This window comes from Canis aureus, chromosome 12, assembly GCF_053574225.1.
Source record: "Canis aureus isolate CA01 chromosome 12, VMU_Caureus_v.1.0, whole genome shotgun sequence".
Classification (NCBI taxonomy): domain Eukaryota; kingdom Metazoa; phylum Chordata; class Mammalia; order Carnivora; family Canidae; genus Canis; species Canis aureus.
The window spans coordinates 26,323,609-26,341,553 of NC_135622.1; the positions used below are offsets into that span (position 1 = coordinate 26,323,609).

At 45.9% G+C, this 17,945-nt stretch overlaps 1 protein-coding gene and 1 long non-coding RNA gene across 2 annotated transcripts; one reads left to right on the forward strand and one right to left on the reverse strand.

Moving 5' to 3' along the window:
• Nucleotides 1-5,332: 5,332 nt before the first annotated feature.
• LOC144280799 (uncharacterized) lies at nucleotides 5,333-16,310 on the forward strand. Its single transcript, XR_013349210.1, has 3 exons — nucleotides 5,333-9,463; nucleotides 15,305-15,452; nucleotides 15,617-16,310. It is a non-coding gene; the product is annotated as an uncharacterized LOC144280799 (long non-coding RNA).
• CD8A (CD8 subunit alpha) lies at nucleotides 7,004-12,662 on the reverse strand. Its single transcript, XM_077843196.1, has 6 exons — nucleotides 12,567-12,662; nucleotides 12,112-12,477; nucleotides 11,439-11,549; nucleotides 11,151-11,261; nucleotides 10,486-10,516; nucleotides 7,004-8,367 (listed from the first exon to the last, which is right to left on the reverse strand). The coding sequence occupies exons 1-6, from the start codon at nucleotides 12,613-12,615 to the stop codon at nucleotides 8,316-8,318; spliced, it is 720 nt and encodes a 239-aa protein (XP_077699322.1). The 5' UTR covers nucleotides 12,616-12,662; the 3' UTR covers nucleotides 7,004-8,315.
• Nucleotides 16,311-17,945: the final 1,635 nt, after the last annotated feature.

A 17,945-nucleotide genomic window follows, 5' to 3' on the forward strand; every position in this document is an offset into this window, starting at 1 on the left:
ATTCCTATGTAAAACACATGGCTTCTCCTGTGTATATTTTTAAAAATTAAAGAAATGCACATTTAAAAAGTGTTTTGTGGAACCAGTCTGTATAAATGTGACAGGTGACAGAGGTATAAGGGAGGGAGTATGGAGGTGTCAGTTGTAAGAAGAGAACATTGCTGCCTGCATTTGCTAAGGATCTGCATGTAAAGAATTTAAGAGAATATCTTTGTCTCCATCCCATCCTGTTTCTGCACCATCAGCAGTGTAAGAGGTGGCTGGGTACCATCCCCAGTTTCTAGGAGGGAATTGCATTAGTGTTTGCCAGCTCCTGCACCCTGTGCATGCTGCATCCTGTGGATGGCAGGGAGCCCTATGACTGGAGTGGTAGCATATCACTGGGAAGAGGAGCCCTGAAGCAGCTCTCCTCGGGCTGCTGGTGGGGTGGCACATGTACAGTCCAAATTGCTACGGAGAAAAACAGGGTAATGTTTCCTACTTGGGAACAAGTGTGGGTCCCACTCAGTTGGATTTGGAGTCAGTGGCTCAGGTGGTATAGGTGAGGCCTGGCAGGCCTGGCCAAAGATCCCACCATCTATCCCTGCAGCATTTGGAGCTCTCTCAGACTCAAAGTGTGATCTCTGGCAGCATGAGCATCACCTGAGAGCTTGTGAGAGATGCAGAATCCCAGATTGGCTGCACGCTTGTGAGAAGACTGGCTTCCTTTACAAGTGGCCTATTGGATGCTCCTTATTTTGTGAAGTATCCTCCCTCCTCAATGGACAGGTAAGGATCACATCTACTGAACAAAATTTACCTTTTTTTTTTTTTAGATTTTATTTATTCATGAGAGACACAGAGAGAAGCAGGCTTCTCTCATCATGCAGAGAGCCTGATGTGGGACTCAATCCCGAGACTCTAGGATCACGTCCTGGGCCGAAGGCAGGCATTCAACTGCTGAGCCACCTGGGCGTCCCAAAATTTACCCTTTTCTTGATTACTAAGTTCTAAGTTGCCAAGTAAAGTTAAATTTAGTGCCCTTGAACTTTGTTTTAGTACAGTGATTTTAAAAACCAGTGTATTTCTTTAAGCATCCAGGCAATTGAAGGGAGTGTTGTGTTTTTAGCATGGCAAAATACATTTCCCATCCCCTTCCCACCAAAATGGGCAAGGATGACCACTAGAGATGTAAAATAAAGGAATTTTGTAATGGCAAGATAAAAACTGAAAATGTACCTTTAGACTGAACAGTAGGTTGATAGAGATGCTTGGTGATATAGTATCCTAGCAAATAGAAATGTCAGTTCACAGAGGACCCACTTGACTTTTTCTGGCACCCAGTAAGAAAATCTCATAACCCTATATACATCTCAAGTGTATAGTTCTGAAACAAGTTTTACAAAACTAATGCTTCTGATGTATGATAACACTGATATTTTCAATTTGTTAATGTTAAGACTTTTAATATTTATTTATTCATGAAAGAGGCAGAGACAGGCAGAGAAGCAGGGATGCAGGGAGCCTGATGTGGGGCCCAATCCCTTGACTCTGGGATCACACCCTGAGCCAAAGGCAGACACTCAACCACTGAGCCACTCAGGCATCCCATTCTTAAGACTCTTAATTTTATGACCTGCCAATAGGTCAAAATCCAGAGTTTTAAAAACCTTGCATTAAGGGATAATGAATGGTAGAATGATCCATCCACAAAGCTACTTTGAAATCCCTGTCAATAGAACATGATAGAAAGTATTTTATTCATTCTTTAAAAAAGGGCGGGGGGGGGGATTTTATTTATTCATGAGAGATACAGAAAGAGAGGCAGAGACATAGGCAGAGGGAGAGGTAGGCTCCATGCAGAGAGCCTGATGTGGGAGTTGATCCGGGGACTCCAGGATCACGAGGCCCTGAGCCAAAGGTAGACGCTCAACCACTGAGCCCCCTAGGGGTCCTTTATTCATTCTTAAAAAAAAAAAAACAAAAAACAGCTTTCAAAAAAAAACTTTTCCTTGTAGTGGGGTGCTTCTTACACTCCAATGAGTCTTCCATGCTAACAAATGTAATATACCTAAACATTAAGTATTGTCTAAGCAAGAACTCCTGTGTGTCAGAGAAAAAATTTAACTTTTCTTGGGAAAGTCAAAGTGCATCATCAGGCTTGTGCAATAGAATTCTTTAGTCTAATAACTCAAACAGGTGTGTATGTTAAACGCAGAATACATTTAACATATAGTGGTATGGCACCTTCAATCATTCAACATGGGATTTTTTGAAGTGCCAGGTGCTGAGAGAAAACAGGGTACTCAGCCTCCTGGAGTTTAGGGACTGCTCATAGGTAGAGAAAAGTAGAGCACCAAGCACCAAGGCCCTTCTAGTGAGATTAGTTCCCACTAGTGAGCTAACTCCCAGAAGACAGATGAGAGGGAGCAGAAGGGAAATGTGTAGTAAGTTGCGTATTTTTAAGTCCCACTCTGGCTATAGTAGGATGAGAGGTAACGGGAGAGGATGGGGTTAGAGCAGTGGAGGCTAGTACAGTAAGTAAGTAAAGTGAATGTTGAGTATTAGAGGGTCTGTATAGCATTGTGAACAAGACAGGTATGGTCTCAGTAAGGGCCAAGATAATGTGAGAGTGAGAAATACAATGAAAAACCAGCAAGGAGATGTTTTTGTTATAAAATGTCAGTGCTCTGAACCCTTTTTTTTTTTTTTTTTTTTTTTATGATAGTCACACACAGAGAGAGAGAGAGAGAGAGAGAGGCAGAGACACAGGCAGAGGGAGAAGCAGGCTCCATGCACCAGGAGCCTGACGTGGAATTTGATCCCGGGTCTCCAGGATCGCACCCCAGGCCAAAGGCAGGCACTAAACCGCTGCGCCACCCAGGGATCCCTCTGAACCCTTTTGTAATTCAGAGAAGCAATAAGGTGGGGTCTCTTAAGTGTGGGCTTCCTTGCTCTGGTGTTCTAAAATACATTCCCAAGTCTTCTGTTGTTTACCTTTTCTAGAAGGGTGAATTTTTAACTTCACACTCTCCTGTTGGTCTCTACACTATGTGGGCTGTGTGATTTTTATGCCAATTTCTAGTCAGGAGGGATCTTTTTAACTCCACTTGAAAATTGCATTCAGCTACTGTCTCAGGGGCCATCATGCAAGTAAAGGGCTTTGATGTTGTTTCAAACCCCTCTAAGAGAAAAGGGCTCTTTAAAAGGAAGCCTGTTATTTGACAGTGTTCAAAACTAATCATTTCAGGAGCTTTTCTCCCCTTCTGAACAGGTTAGAAATGCATTTTAGATTTCCTCTCATTCTTAAGACCATGTTGCTTTTAGTTGTTTTAGATCAGTGAGCTAATCAGCTCTTTAGGTATTTCACAGGAAATTACTAAATTGTCCTGAAAGCTTTGAGAGGTAGTTTGGAGAATTTGGGCCGATGGCTTTTTGGCTTTCCTAGTGTGTACCAGTTAGCCGCATGTGAGGAGCAGGGTCTTGGGTTTGTATGGTGGCTTCCTGCCATCAGGGGCCCAGGCTCCTGTCATTCTCCACATGTAGCCTGTTTTACCTTCACATGTGGCCTGTTTTACCTCTTTGTTAGTCATAACTGTGCTCCAGGCAGGAAGGAGGAAGAAGGGAGTGAAAAAAGAAGCAGCTTCCAGTTGAATTAGCCCCTTTGAACAGTCTTTCCTGGAAGCTCCACCCAGTGATTTATTAGCCACACTTAGCTGCAGGGAAGTCTGGGAAATGTCTGGGCACATCACCACCTGTAATACCATGAGGGTTGTGGTAGTAAGGAAGAAAGGGAGAACGGTTGTTAGAAAAGCAACCTGAAGTTTCTGCCACACTTACCTGTGCCTTTGAGCCGGGAAACAGATGAAATTTCACTCATGTAAAGGAATTAAGCCATCTGCACCTGCCCTGAGATATTAGACAAATGAAGAGTTAGCTGACACTGAACCATCTTCTTGAGCAGCATTTCTTGGCCCCTAGTGGTATTTGTGTTAGAAGCAGGGCCCTCACCCTAACTTCAGACAGGATCTCAATTGTTTGATTTCAGAGCAGGTGGTGACCTTTGTTCTCTACCTTGGGCTGCATAGGTGTAAAAAAAAAATGGTTTTGAGGTGCTTATATTTCTGATGGCACAGCATAACATAAGCATAACAGTTGTCGAATCACTATGTCATACAGCTAAAACTAGCATTGTGTGTCAACCATACTTTAGTTAAAGAAACATATTAAACATAGCAGAGCAGATAAGCATTTGGGCTATAGGTTTAGACCTGAGTTCAAATCTTAATCCACTAGGTTCTCCTGTGATCTTGGGCAAACATTTGAAACTTCCTGTGCCTTAGTTTTCTCATCTGTAAAGAAGAATGGTAATAGTTCCTACTTCATAGCTCTGATGAAACCCAAATGAGGTAGCGGGCCCATGGTGAGTGCTCAATAACAGGTAGCTATTATTTTATTTAAGTTAATAAAACATAAGAACAAATGACATCCACAGATCACAACCACCTGAGAGAGTAGGAAGAGTAGAAAAAGGGAATTAGTAACTGGGATGCAGAAGTGAGGTTGCCCAAAAGGATGAGGACTTCAGTAGGTGCTGAGATGACACAATAGTATAGAGCACATGCTTTTTCTATCTTTCAACCTTATCCAATAGCTCTAAGAATGGTAGAGCTCTCTTGCAGCAGGGGGTGAGGGGATACAGGAGAGTGGCACTCAGGATGTGAAGCTGAGGGGAGCCTCAATGACAGCAAAGACTGTGTATATCTGGGACTGAGCTTTCTTGAGGTGAGATGTGTATGAAGGGTTGTCCTACTTTAGCACTGGGATGCCGAGATCCCTGGGTGTATACATAATGTGTCCTGTCAGAAATAGTTACCATTTTTGAGAATAGGGGTTGGGAGAATCAGAATCCAGAGTGTAATAGGAACTACACTGGTTTTGAAAAATGCACTACATTGTTTTCAGTATACATTTTGTTACTGTGTTCCAGAAGCTGTTCTAGGCACTTAAAAATACATATAAACTCATATTCTTCCCAACAACCCTTTGAGGGAGGGACTATCATTACCTCAATTTTACAAGTGGGGAAACCAAGGTTTTGAGACTTTAAGTCATTTGCTAGAGAACACGGAGTCCGTAGCAGAGCCAGAAAGCTGTTTTCAGAGCTTTTCTGCTTTTAATATAACCTAAGGCAATTGTGGCCTCTTCAGTTCCTTTGGTGGAGACACATAGCTCAAGCCTTCTTTTAGAAGCAGAATAAGTGTTGCCTGCCCCTGGTGATCACAAAATCGAGGGTGGGGGGTGGAATTTGCACACAGCCCTGGGGCAGGGTGGGTAGGGGCTGCTTCTTGCTGGTGAAAGAGAGAGACTTCTCCCAGTCCCACTGGTTGAAGAGTCATGGGATATAGTCAAGTGTAGCATGGGATCTCTGTAGGGCAGTTTCACAACTAGAGAAAGAAATGACGTAGGTCTGTGGTTCTTTCTTCCGCAAATGGAATATGTTTTTTGTTAAATGAGTGAATGTTTGTTAAATGAACCACCAAGGTAACTGCAAAACAGAGAAGTTATTTCTCTACTTCCTGTTTCTTGGGGTCCAAAAATGTGTTTTGGGCATCTCCCACCTGGAGAAATTTGTAGAACCATTTATTTATTTATTTATTTATTTATTTATTTATTTATCTATTTATTTAATTTTTTTTTTTTTTAGAACCATTGATTTAGGCTAGAAGTTGGCAAGTGAAATATGACTTGGACCTGAAGCTGCTGGCTTTGAACTGTCAGGTGTTCCTGCATGTGCAGAATGAACAGTTGGATGTTTGTGGTCACCAGCAAGTCCTGAGTCTAAATTTACAGCCCACTGTTAGCATGCTTTTAGCCCTGTCTGCAGATTTTTAAAATTTTCTCTCTGGTCCTGAGGGCCAATTCTAATGGATACCTTTTCCTCTGTTGATTTTTAAAATATTTTTAAGTAGCCTCCATGCCCAGCATGGAGCCCAAAGTGGGACTTGAACTCACAACCTTCAAGACCTGAGGTGATGTCAAGGGTCTGATGCCCAACCAACTGAGCTACCCAGGTACCCACCCACACCCCATGTTAATATTTTTAATCTCCAAAATAGTGTTCACCATTTTAGTTATGGTAAGTGAAACTCTTTTTAAGGAGTATGGAAAAAATCAGTAAGTATTGATCTCTCTCCGAGCCTCCCCAGAGTGGCTGCCCAGCTACTCATCACTTGAGCGGCAAGTTGAAGAGGAAAAGCCCTCTTCCTGTCTTCACCCTGGCCGGGGTTCTTTAAATCAGCACTCCACAGCCATTCTCTCAAGTTTCTCCCATGAAGAGACAGGATGTTCCTTGTCACCCTTTCCAGGGAATTCAGGGACAGCTTCCACAGGCAGCCTCCGAGCCTGGAGCCCGCTCTGAACTGGGTCTCAGTCTCCACAGAGGCTCCTGGTTCTGGTCGCTGGATAGGTTTGGGGAGCAGGAGGGCAAGGACAATACCTTGTCTCATGGGAACTCTAAGGTTTCGCTTCTGCTTTTTCACACTTGGGACACTTTTCCCTCTTGATTTCTGTTCTTTGAAAATGTCTTGGCTTTAAAAATTAAGGTTGCAAATGACAGTTTTAGGAGGGCAGGGAAAGTTCTCTACCGACCTCGTGCTGGCTATGTGAGTGTGTTCACTTAATGATGTCTCAGAGCTGCTGTACACTTAGGATTTGGGCACTTTTCAGTATGCATATTTTACCTCAACAAGGGGAGTGAAGATTTTATGGTTTATTATTATGAGAGGAATATCAGCTCATCTGTTGCCATGAAAGAACAAAAGACAAGGTGATGCGAGATGAGGCTAATCAGTTTTCACTGATGTGGAAATGGGGAGTCCACAGTGAAAGTGGGGACTGGCCCCAAAGTTTTACTTTACGGATTTTATCCTATGTTATTATAGTAGTGAAAAACTGGAAACTAGAAAATTAAATGCTGAGTAATAGTTAAATAAAGTTGGCAGAATTGAAAATGGAGAGCTACTTCATTGTTAAAAAGTACGTCATAAATGTTTTATTAAAGCCACTTATAAAAAGCATAGAACAATCCCATTTTTAAAAATCAGAAGTATATACATCACATATATGCAGAGAAAATAATCAGGAAGAATAAGACTGGATTACGTCTGAGGTAAAGAATTATGGGTGATTCTTACTTCCTTGTCTAAGTTTTTCCTTCCAATGAGCACTCATTGCTTGTTCAACTCCATAAGAGAGGAAATGCGTGTGTAGGGCAGCAGAGTTGGCTCTGAGGCTCCTCACCAGAGTCCCTTCTGTGACATCCCCACAACTGCTGATGGAGGGGAAGCCAGGGCCTGTGCTAGCAGCCCTTAACAATGCAGCCTTTACAAATCATAAGGTGTCTTTGATGTTTCAGGAGCATGTTCACATATGCTATCTCAGGTTTAGAGATTTAAGAGGACCTCTGTTCAACTATACTGATGCTCAGATCATACTTGCAGTGGTCTCTCCTCTTTCATGGGCTCCCCCTGCGGCGCAAGGGCTGGGAGGGCAATTTTGCCTCCACTTAGGGATTTCCCAGAGATTTTCTTCAGAGATGGAGTTTTTCATTTTCCAGGATTCGGTTCACTCCTCCGACTTTATTTGAGAACTTCCTATTCCATTACAATTCCACACTTCATTATTAAAAAAAAAAAAAGTCTGATACTATTCAGCTACATTACAGAACTCTGTGAAAGGCAGTAGTTCTCTTATTTCATGACCTCCTTGGGGCTGTGGGTATAGTCATAGGTCTATGACTGCTGCTTAAGAAATAACTTGTGCCCTTATGGTTTGAGACACAGTACCCCACCTGCTGAAACAGAGGCCTCCAGAATAAAGACCTGAGTGATTGGAAGAAGAGCCCTGAAACTTGCTGTGACTCTGATCAAGCTGCTCCCCATCCATGGATGTCAACTGAAGAGGTTTGGACTGAGTCATGCTGAGCACCCCCGCCACTGGCCCCTGCCCCCCATCACCAGCTCTAACCACCAAATTCTGAGAACATGGCTCATGGTAGCTCTGGCCTGTCTGCCCTTTACCCCAATGCATGCACACAATGGTATTGTAATGCTTGTGGTGTACTGTAGATGTACAGTCTTGTTTTGGGTCAACTAAGGAAAACACATAAAGAAAAAGTCACCTTCCCCCCCCAACCCCCACAAAAGTAATAATGAGAATGGATACATAAGAAAAGAAGAAGTCCGGAAAAACCAAAAGGGAGGGACTGTTGCTGTTCTCATAAAAAGAATTCTATTTGGTCTTGTAGTGGCTGCCACACAGGATCCATCTCCATGTTAGACATATTTCTCTGAAGGACTGGGCTTGCCTCCTGGTCTGACCACGGGCCTGAAAGAGAGGCAGGCAACTAACCATTATTGCAACAAGAGCCCCCGCAGTGTGCTACTGCATCCATCCATGCCTCTCTACCCACCCTAGCCTCCCAGCCCCTACAAGGTCTGAGCACTTGTCCCTGGAACATCAGCAGGGGACTGGGTGAATGATGTCAGCAACCCTGTCGAGAGCTTTACATTTGCCATCTTTGGCAAATTTGTGCAAATTTGTCACAGCAGCCTGAGGATGGGGAGCATTGGGAAAGAGTGAGAACTTGCCTAGGGTCACCTAACTGGGAGGTGATAGAGCAGGTTCTGAACCCAGTTAATCTAGTTTCTGGGAGCCTTGTCAGGGGCACCCATGGAGGTGAGAAGAGCTGATAACCAAAGTCATCAGTTGAGTTGATTCTCAACCCCAGGGAGGATGTGAGCAAACCACCACCATCGGTGAAACAGAGCTACTTTATCTAACACAGAAAACCCAAATTTGATGTGACCCTAAAAACATGTGTTAATTCAGGACTGGCCTAGCACCTCCTAAATGGGCTAATTCATCATGAACGTCATGTCTATGCACACCGTCCTCCAAACCTCTGGAAGCTAAGCTGCCCTCAGGCATCACTGAGTATGTTAACTCAGGCATAGGGATCCCTCAGATATGTTTACTCTGTATAGCTTTGTATTCTAGGGCAGGGTTTTGTTCTCAGTTCATTTCAAACTGAGAATTTTCAGAAAAGATAGAGACACGGGGAGATTCTCCTAAAAGCTCCCAACTGCACCCCAAATACTTGTAAATGTTAAAAATCTTTCTCGGTTTTTAAAGGGTCTTTATCCCCTTGTTATGCCATTTATAATACAGACATTGGAAAGTCATTACATTTTCAGCTGTTAAAAATAATGATATATTAAAAAAATAACATCATATGAGATATTGATCTTGGATTCCTGAAGAGAAATCTCAAGGAGTGCGAAATGCAAACCATAGGTATAAAATTTGAAATATTTTCATCTGCTGAAAGGAACTGATCATCCTTAAACATTCTCATCTCCCAAACCCAATTGCAGGAAGAAGCCTGAGCTTTGGATGGAAGTTGCATTTCTGCTATTTGCAGGTAGTGTGGCCTTGAACAAGTCACTAAATGTCCTAACCCTCAGTTTCCTCATCTGAAAAATGGTAACTACTTGAAGGATTGTTATGAAACTTGAAATTTAGAAAGAAATACGTATAAAACAAGGAACAGGTACTCTGTAGACTTTTATCAAATGTTATATTATTTTGATAATCTGAGAGTCATCATGTCTCTACTGCCTGGGGTAGGTTTCCTGATCTGACCTGCTAATCTGTGATATGTGACCATGGTATCTATCACATGGGATTGCTGTGCAGAGAAGAGAGATCCTGAGTGTAACTCCCATCATGGTGCAGGGCTGGAGTGGGGCTAGTTAGACGTTAGCAAAGGGCTGCCTCGGCCTAAGTTCCAAGGACAGAAGAAATTGAGACCTCTCTTCCAGGCACTGGTCTTTGGTTTTTTAAATTTTTTTCTTGATCATTTCAGAATGACCATGGGCTGGAATTGGATGGGAGAGTTACTTGAGCTGCCAGATAGCTAACTGCTCCTGCCTCTGGAGCTTTGGTGTTAAATCAAGGCCCTACATTGGCACAGGGAGATTAGGAGCTTAGGCCATTGTTTATTTGGTTCCCCAATAAAAGATTGGCTCTCTCTCAAAACATTGGTCTCTCAAAAATCTAGAATAAGCAAATGGGGGGGGGGGGTTCTTAAGAAAACAACAAAACCCAGCTGGAATCATCCAGATAAAGAGACCTCAGTTCTTTTGAAGAACTAGGATTAATTGGGGGGAATCCTTCAGACAGGATCTTTGGTGCTAGGCCAGAAAAGATGGAGATTTACCCAAGTCACACGGCTCTCCCCAACAGTGCAAACTGTGCCTCTATTTTCCTCAGCTTGCCAGCCTTGTGCCTCTCTTTGCTCAAGAACTATGCTGACTCCTTGCTCCCAGAATTCCACTGCCATGGCCTGTCTCTGGGAAAGGTTCCCACCAACTGCTTCCTGGGAAGCTAGGACCTGTGCATAGGTCTGCCCAGAGGGGAAGGAACAGGTTATAAAAGACTCACCTGGGACATTTGCAAACACGTCTTCTGTTCCCTGATAAGAAAAAGAAGGGGTAAAGTGACTGCCTTACCACAAGCAATAGTCCCCAAATAGAGTTCTTCCTTCCCTTTTCCTATTTCTTTAGGATTATAACTCTTGAGAGCTTGGTAAGAGCCTCTTTTCCAACCCTCTTCTCATCAATTTTAAAAGCATTGCAAATACAGATGCGGGTTAAGATGGGTTAGTATAGTCACCCACACTGGGACCCAAAGTAGTAAAGGGTTCACCGGGAGGTGGCCCAGGGTAAATCTCAACCGGTCATGGTTCTGACCCAGTCTTCCTAGGCACTAGTCCCAGGGCCACTGGGGCACCTTCTCCTGAGGGTGTTTGTAGTAAGCCAGAATCTATGCACTCCCTGCGCCCTAGGCCAACTCAATACACCCGCTGCTGCTCTTGGGATAAGGACTCTGTCTTCCTGAAAACCTCCCAGAGAGTGGAAAGAGGAAGAGGAGGAGGTTTCTCGAGCTCAGTCTCCAGGAGAGAAATGGGCTGTGCCTGACCCTACAGGGCAGCTGGGTCCCTGAAATGGCCATCCTCTGTCGGGCAGGGCTTCCTGGAGCAAGAAGCACAAGAGGAGGGAGTGGAGCTGACTGCTTCCCCCAACTCGCGCGCGTCCCTAGGGGCTTACTGTGGTTGCAGATGATGGTGATGACCAGTGACAGGAGAAGGACGGCGCAGGTCCCAGCCAGGGGTGCCCAGATGTAGATTTCACAGGCGAAGTCTAACCCACTTGTTTTCACTGAAGCCACGGAAGACGCTGACATTAGGAGCCGGCCCAGCATCCTCCAACCCACACCACCAGCTCGGGCGGGTCTCGGTTTCCCCACCATCCGGACAGCTTTGGGCGCTGCCTCCAGGATCAGGGCTGGCCCCGGCAGGGGGCTCTCCCCGCGGTTCTCCCCGGAGCCCGTCTCACCTGCGCTGCCCGCCGCAGGCCGGCAGGTCTCCCCGCGCGGAGACACCGGCTTGGACGCGTTGGTGGGCGCCCGCGTGGGTGGCCGCGGCGCCGGCGTAGTGGGGGGCTTGACTGCGGGGGGAAACCGTGGTTGGAATCGGGCGGAGGACTTGGACGCTCACCCTTCCCACTGCTTCGCGCCTCCGGCCAAGGGGGCCCCTCCTCCACCCGCGCTGACCTCTGCGCTCGGGGAGCGGGGATGGCTCGGCGACCCCCAGGATTCGCGCTCAGCCCGTCGCGGTGCGCGCGGCCGCCTGCTGCCCCGCGGGAGCCGCTCCCCGTCCCCAGCCGTTCTCCAGGGTGCAGCCTGCGAGCCCGTGGGCTCGGGCTGACCCGCGTTTCACTGGCGAGCAAACGCCGGCTCACAGAATTTCAGAAGCCCTCCCAGGAGCAAGCAGACAGGCGCCCAAACTGGAGGCCAGGCCCTTCGGACCTAAGAAAGCATCTCCAGTCCCCACCCCGTCGCACCTTAGCCTCAGTTTCCCTGTCTGCGAAATGCAAGCAGTGTTAAGTAGCGCCCCCCGCCCCCGGCGCCAGGGCGCTAAGAGGCTCGAAAGAGGGGCGCCCGTGTGAACAAAGTGGAGGTGAGCCCTAAACCCCACACGCAAAGGAGCCGCGTCCCCGGCGCCCGGACCTGGCAGGAAGACCGGCACGAAGGGGCTGAAGTACAGAATGGAGTTGCTCAGGACAGAGCAGAAATAGTAGCCCTCGTCCTCCTTGCGGAAGCGGCTCAGGGTGAGGCTGTAGGTGCTGTCGGTCTTCTTCTGGCCGGAGATGTGCTTGGTGTCCAGGCCCTCGGCCGGCTTGGCCCGGCTCTGGGAGATGTACATGAGGAAGACGGGGCGGGCGGCTGGCTCATTCCTCTGGTAGAGCCACGAGCAGCCCGGCGCCGCGGTGGACAGCAGCACCTGGCACTGCAGCTCCACCTGCGCGTGCAGCTGTCCCACCACCTTCGGCGGCGTCATGCGGAACCGGCTGGGCCCGCTGGCCGCCGCGGCACCTGCGGGGCGGCAGGCGCGAGGCTGAGCCCGGAGCCCCGCGCTCCCGGTCCGTCCCGCCCCCCGCCCTCCCCGAGGGGCGCAAACTCACGGAGCAGCAGGGCCAGCGGCAGGAGCAGGGCGGTCACCCGAGAGGCCATGGCGCGCTCCGCGGACACGCGCTGGAGCCGGCGGGACGGGGCGGGGCGGGGCGGGGGTGGGGGGGGACGGGAGTCGCGCCCTTCAGCCGGCCTAGGAGCCAGATTTTGCGATCGGAGGAAGTAATGTCACCCGAAGCCCTGCGGAGTAGTCTCGTGGTTGCCACCTTTCAGCACAGGGAGGAGGCTGGGGTCCGCGATCTGGGCGGTGGAAGCAGACTTGCAGGAAGCTGGGGGTGGTGGGGACCCGCGGGCCTCCTGATGAAGAAAAGGGCTTGCAAGTGACCCCTGGAAAAGGCTCCCTCGTGGGAGCGGCAGAGACAGGATTAAGCGAAGTTAGGAGAGGTGAAGGGGAGAGTGAGCGGGAAGCAGTGTCCACGACCCGTGTAGTCACGCACAGGGTCTCCAGCAAGATGGGAACTGAGCGTTGAGCAGGGGGAGACTTGGGGACTTGCACACCGGGCGCCTGGCGGGGACCTGTGTGAAGCCCGGGGGAAAGCCTGCAACAACGAGTTTTCCCTCTCAGGCTGCGCCACCTCATATCCCCTTCCTTTTAGCCTGTTGCTATCCTGAAACCTTCCAGCCCCGGTGGATGCCCTCCTCCCATGTCCTCGGGGTGCCTGAGCCTTCCCACTTGGAATCCCGTGATGAACACGCCTCACACTGTTGCTACTTGATTCCAGGGTCCACGTGGCATTATCTGTTCCCTGTGTCTGCCCCACCTGTGGGTTTTGCATGGTGAAGGCTGTGTTGCAGACACCTTTCCCCACCATGTTCTATCATAGCTTGGGCTGAGCTGTGTTTGTAGAACCCAAGTGTTGGATGGGCTTTTTTCTTTCTTTTTTTAAAAAATCATTACTATTACTTTGATTTCAAAGTGTCCCCTCTACGCTTCTCAAATCATCCAAGGTGCTTAAGCCTATGGGGAATATTTAGCATATTCTCTTTTAATTCCAGTGGAGTTAGCATACAGTGTTATCTTAGTTTCGGGTGTACAATATAGTGATTCAGCACTTGGATATATCACCCTGTGCTCATGGTAAGTGCCCTCAATTCCCATCGCCTATTTTGTCCATCCCCACACCCACCTTCCCTCTGATAACCACCAGTATATTCTCTATAGTTAAGTCTGTTTCTTGCTTTCTCTCTCTTTTTGCTTTGCTTGTTTGTTTTGTTTCTTAAATTCCAAATATGAGTGAAACATGTGGTATTCTTTAGCTCCATCCAAGTCATTGCAAATGGAAAGATTTCATTCTTTTTTATGGCTGAATAATATTCCATTATATATACACCACATCTTTTTTATCTATTCATCTATTGATGGGCATTTGGGCTGCTTCCATAATTTATTTTTATTTTTATTTTTTGCTTCCATAATTTAGATATTGTTGATAATACTACTCTAAACATAGGAGTGTGGGACACCTGGGTGGCTCAGTGGTTGAGCATCTGCCTTCAGCTCAGGGCCTGATCCCAGAATCCAGGATCCAGTCCCGCGTCGGGCTCCCTTCAAGGAGCCTCCTTTTCCCTCTGCCTGTGTCTCTGCCTCTCTCTCTTTGTGTGTGTCTCTCATGAATAAATAAATCTTTTTTAAAAATAGGGGTGCATATATCCCTTTGAATTAGTTTTAGTTTTTTTAAATATAAAATTTTATTTATTTATCTTAGGGAAAGAAGGAGAGAAAGCATGAGCAGGGGGAGGGGCTGAGGGAGAAGGAGAGATAGAATCCTAAGCAGACACCCCACTGAGCCTGGAGCCCCACTTAGGGCTTGACTTGGGGACTTGCACACCGGGCGCCTGGCGGGGACCTGTGTGAAGCCCCGGGGAAAGCCTGCAACATCGAGTTTTCCCTCTCAGGCTGCACCACCTCATATCCCCTTCCTTTTAGCCTGTTGCTATCCTGAAACTGCCCGGGTGAATGCCCTCCTCCCATTTCCTCGGGGTGCCTGAGCCTTCCCACTTGGAATCCCGTGAGGAACACGCCTCACACTCTTGCTACTTGGGGACCCCATGACCATGACCTGAGCCGGAAATCAAGAGACAGAAGGCTCAACCAACAGCCACCCAGCCACCTATACAACATTTTAGACACATGAGATTGTACCCTGCATGTCTTTTTCTGTAACCTTCCTTTCTTAGCTAATAGCAAAAGAAGAAAAGCTTTTCACATCAACACATGTATTTTATATCGATGTTCCATAATTTAGTTTTCCTGTTAATGAACATTATGTGAGCTCTAGTAGATAACAATGTATCTGTATTGTTGAGGACTTGCTCAGTACATGTTACAAACATACAAATGGAAGATGAGGGATGCTGGGGAAGGAAAACCCTTTGTAATGATAGTTATGACTGTGACTCATGCAGGGCATCCCCTGGCATATAGATGTGTGTGTGTGTGTGTGTGTGTGTGTGTGTGTGTGTGTGTGTGGCTGTATAGACACAGTGCTATCCCTTAACTCACATGAATGAGGGTGACAAGGAAACAGCCATGTGCAGGCAGGCCATCTTGGTCTCCTGAAAGAGAGCTGCAGCTGACTTGGAGACCTTCCAGCCTTTCAGCTAAGAAAAGTGTCAGCCATGGGGGGTGGCAGTCCCTTTGTACAGAGCATGACAAAGGGTGCGGGGGATGCCAAGGCAACACATGAAACCTACCAAGGAGGCTTTGTGACCCCAATGATATTTTTTACAGAATGTGGTGGATTCTCAATGCAACCACAACGACATCCGCCTCCCAGCACACAGGAGAGCAGACAGAGTTTGTGAAAATTCTGGAGATGCTTGCTTGCAGTAGGGCCAGCTGTGCAGAGGGCTGGGTGGGGCCTGCCCCTCACTGCCAGGTAAGCTCCCCTCCCCCAAGTTGCAGCACTCAGGTGGGATGGCAGGAAGGCATGGGAACCACTGCAATCTGTCAAGCAAGTCCCTTATTTTTAAAAACATCCAGAAAGAGATGAGAGTAACCAATTTTTGTGCCAAATTAAGCAAGTCTTTGTTTTTCTTGAAGTGTTTGTTCTTAAAACATGGAAATACAAGAATCTTAATTTACATGAATTGAAGACATTTGGAACATATAACCAGGCAGAGCAGTGGTATGAATTGAATCAGGGCTCTGGACCGCAGCTCCTAAGACCCTGACTGCAGGGACAACTTGGAATCAATGGCCTGCTGCCTCCTCTTGCCAATCCCGGACTGTGAAGACAATACTGTCTCCTTGGAAGGAGTTAGCTTGTTTGGGCCTAGAAAGGCCTCTGAGTCCTAGAGCTAACAGAGCCTTGCTTTATCTCAATGACAAATACCTGTCAATTCCACCTAAATTGTGCCACTCCTACTTTTTCTGGAGAATGTTTCAATATATAGAAACATTGTCATATTGTATGTCTTTGAGTTTGAGTTGTGGTGACACATACAGATTTATTTATTTTAAATGTTGTATAGTAGTATTATCTTGTGAATATTCCACAGTTCAGTGGTCCTCAAACCAGAGTATTCATACCCTTGGGGGGACAAGGAGGCTGGCTGTCTTCGGGATACACTGTATTTTAAGGGGCTCATTTCCCAGGTCTTCAATTTTTGGTTCTCTTTCCTAAAATGGATCTGCCCAGGAGCAAATAAATGTCTGTGTCTAGTCTTCGTGCCAATCCTCTTTCCCCATCTCCCCTTTCATAATTGCTCTTCTCTTGCTTTAAAACAAAAAGGCAGACCTGCTACCATTCTGTACATTACTGTGGTGCAATGCCCGGGAGGTGCAAAACTCTCTGGGACAACAATCAAAGGGGAAACACCCAGATATTTTTCATTTTGTGTCCATTCCCTTAGTTATGAATAAGCATTTCTCCTGAGGAATGTCCCCGAGATCCTGACAAAGAGGGTGTCTGGGAGAAATGCTGGAGCTAGAGTATCTTGTGGCCAACCCCTGGGCCTCATCATTTTACTCACCTCTCTCTAGAGCCTCAATGCAGAGGCCAGACAGTTGTTATGGGATGTGCACTTGTTCCTAGCATGTTCATTAGTATTGCAAAAGGAACCACACTTTCTCTTTTAACACAAAGTCTGATTTGCTAACTGCTTTGGTATTAAAGACTGACTTTGCCAATGAGGTTAGTTGGCGGCATTTTTATTTGCAACAAATCAAATTAGGTAAATCCTTAGCTCTGAAATTTTGATGAAAACAAAGCTTAAAGTCTATGATAAAATAAAAACATTTAATTAAAATATTATTTTGGCAGATTTATATTGAAATTAAAAATATTTCTATGTCCCCAACTTCTTCTAAGTTCATTAGTGTGAAGGCAATTGCTTCTAGGTGAGATAAGAGTGGTACAATTCATAGCTACTGAATAGACATTGGTAAAGCCTATTTTAGTCGGTTTCCAGAAACTGAGATGTGAATAACTCTAAGGATGGTAATCAATCCACTCACAGGTCAGTGGTTCCCAAGTCTTTGCTTTCAACACAATTGAAAAAAGACCTACTAGAATTGGCAACTCTTATGTGTTGAATTGTGTGTGTCTTCCTGAAAATCATATTTTGAAATTGGAACCCCCGGTACCCTCAGAAAGTAACCTTACTTGGAGATTGGGTTTTATCAAAGGTAAAGTCAAGTTTAAATGAGGTCATTAGGGTTGATTGAAATCCAGTATAACTGGTGTCCTTATTAAAAGGGGAAATTTGGACACAGACACATGCTGTGGAAGAATGTCAGGTAAAAAATAAAGGCAGAGATCCGGGTGATGCTTCTACAAGCCAAGAAACTCAAAGATGGCTGGCAACTCACCAGAAGCTAGAGGAGAGAGACAGAGCAGTTTCTTCCTCACAGCCCTCACAGGAGATGAACTCAGCCCCTGTCTTGGACTTCTAGAACTGTGAGACAATACATTTCTGTTGTTGAGACACCTAGTTTGTGGTACTTTGTTAAGCAGCCCTAGCAAATGAATACGCAACTAGTAATAGATCCTTAAGATGACTTTCTGATGGTAGCTCACTACGTGGCTTTATGTTTTGTAAAAAAAAAATTTTTTTTTTTTTGGAAAAAAGTTAAAAGATTTAGCAACTGTACTATTACAAAGCCAACGATTTATTTATAGGGAACAAGATTTTTTATATGAAAAAATCTCCCCAAAAGTAGGAAAATAATTGGTGTTGTACCTTGTCTTATTTTAGCAATAAGTAATCATTTCCAATGGGTTCATTAACTAACTGGATCATATCCATCTCTTTAAGAGCTGTATTTTCCCCTCAAAGTTATATTTTTAATAAAAATTCTTATTTTGAAATAATTGTAGGTTGATGCTGCAGTTAATAATAAATAACATAGAGATCTCATATACTCTTTA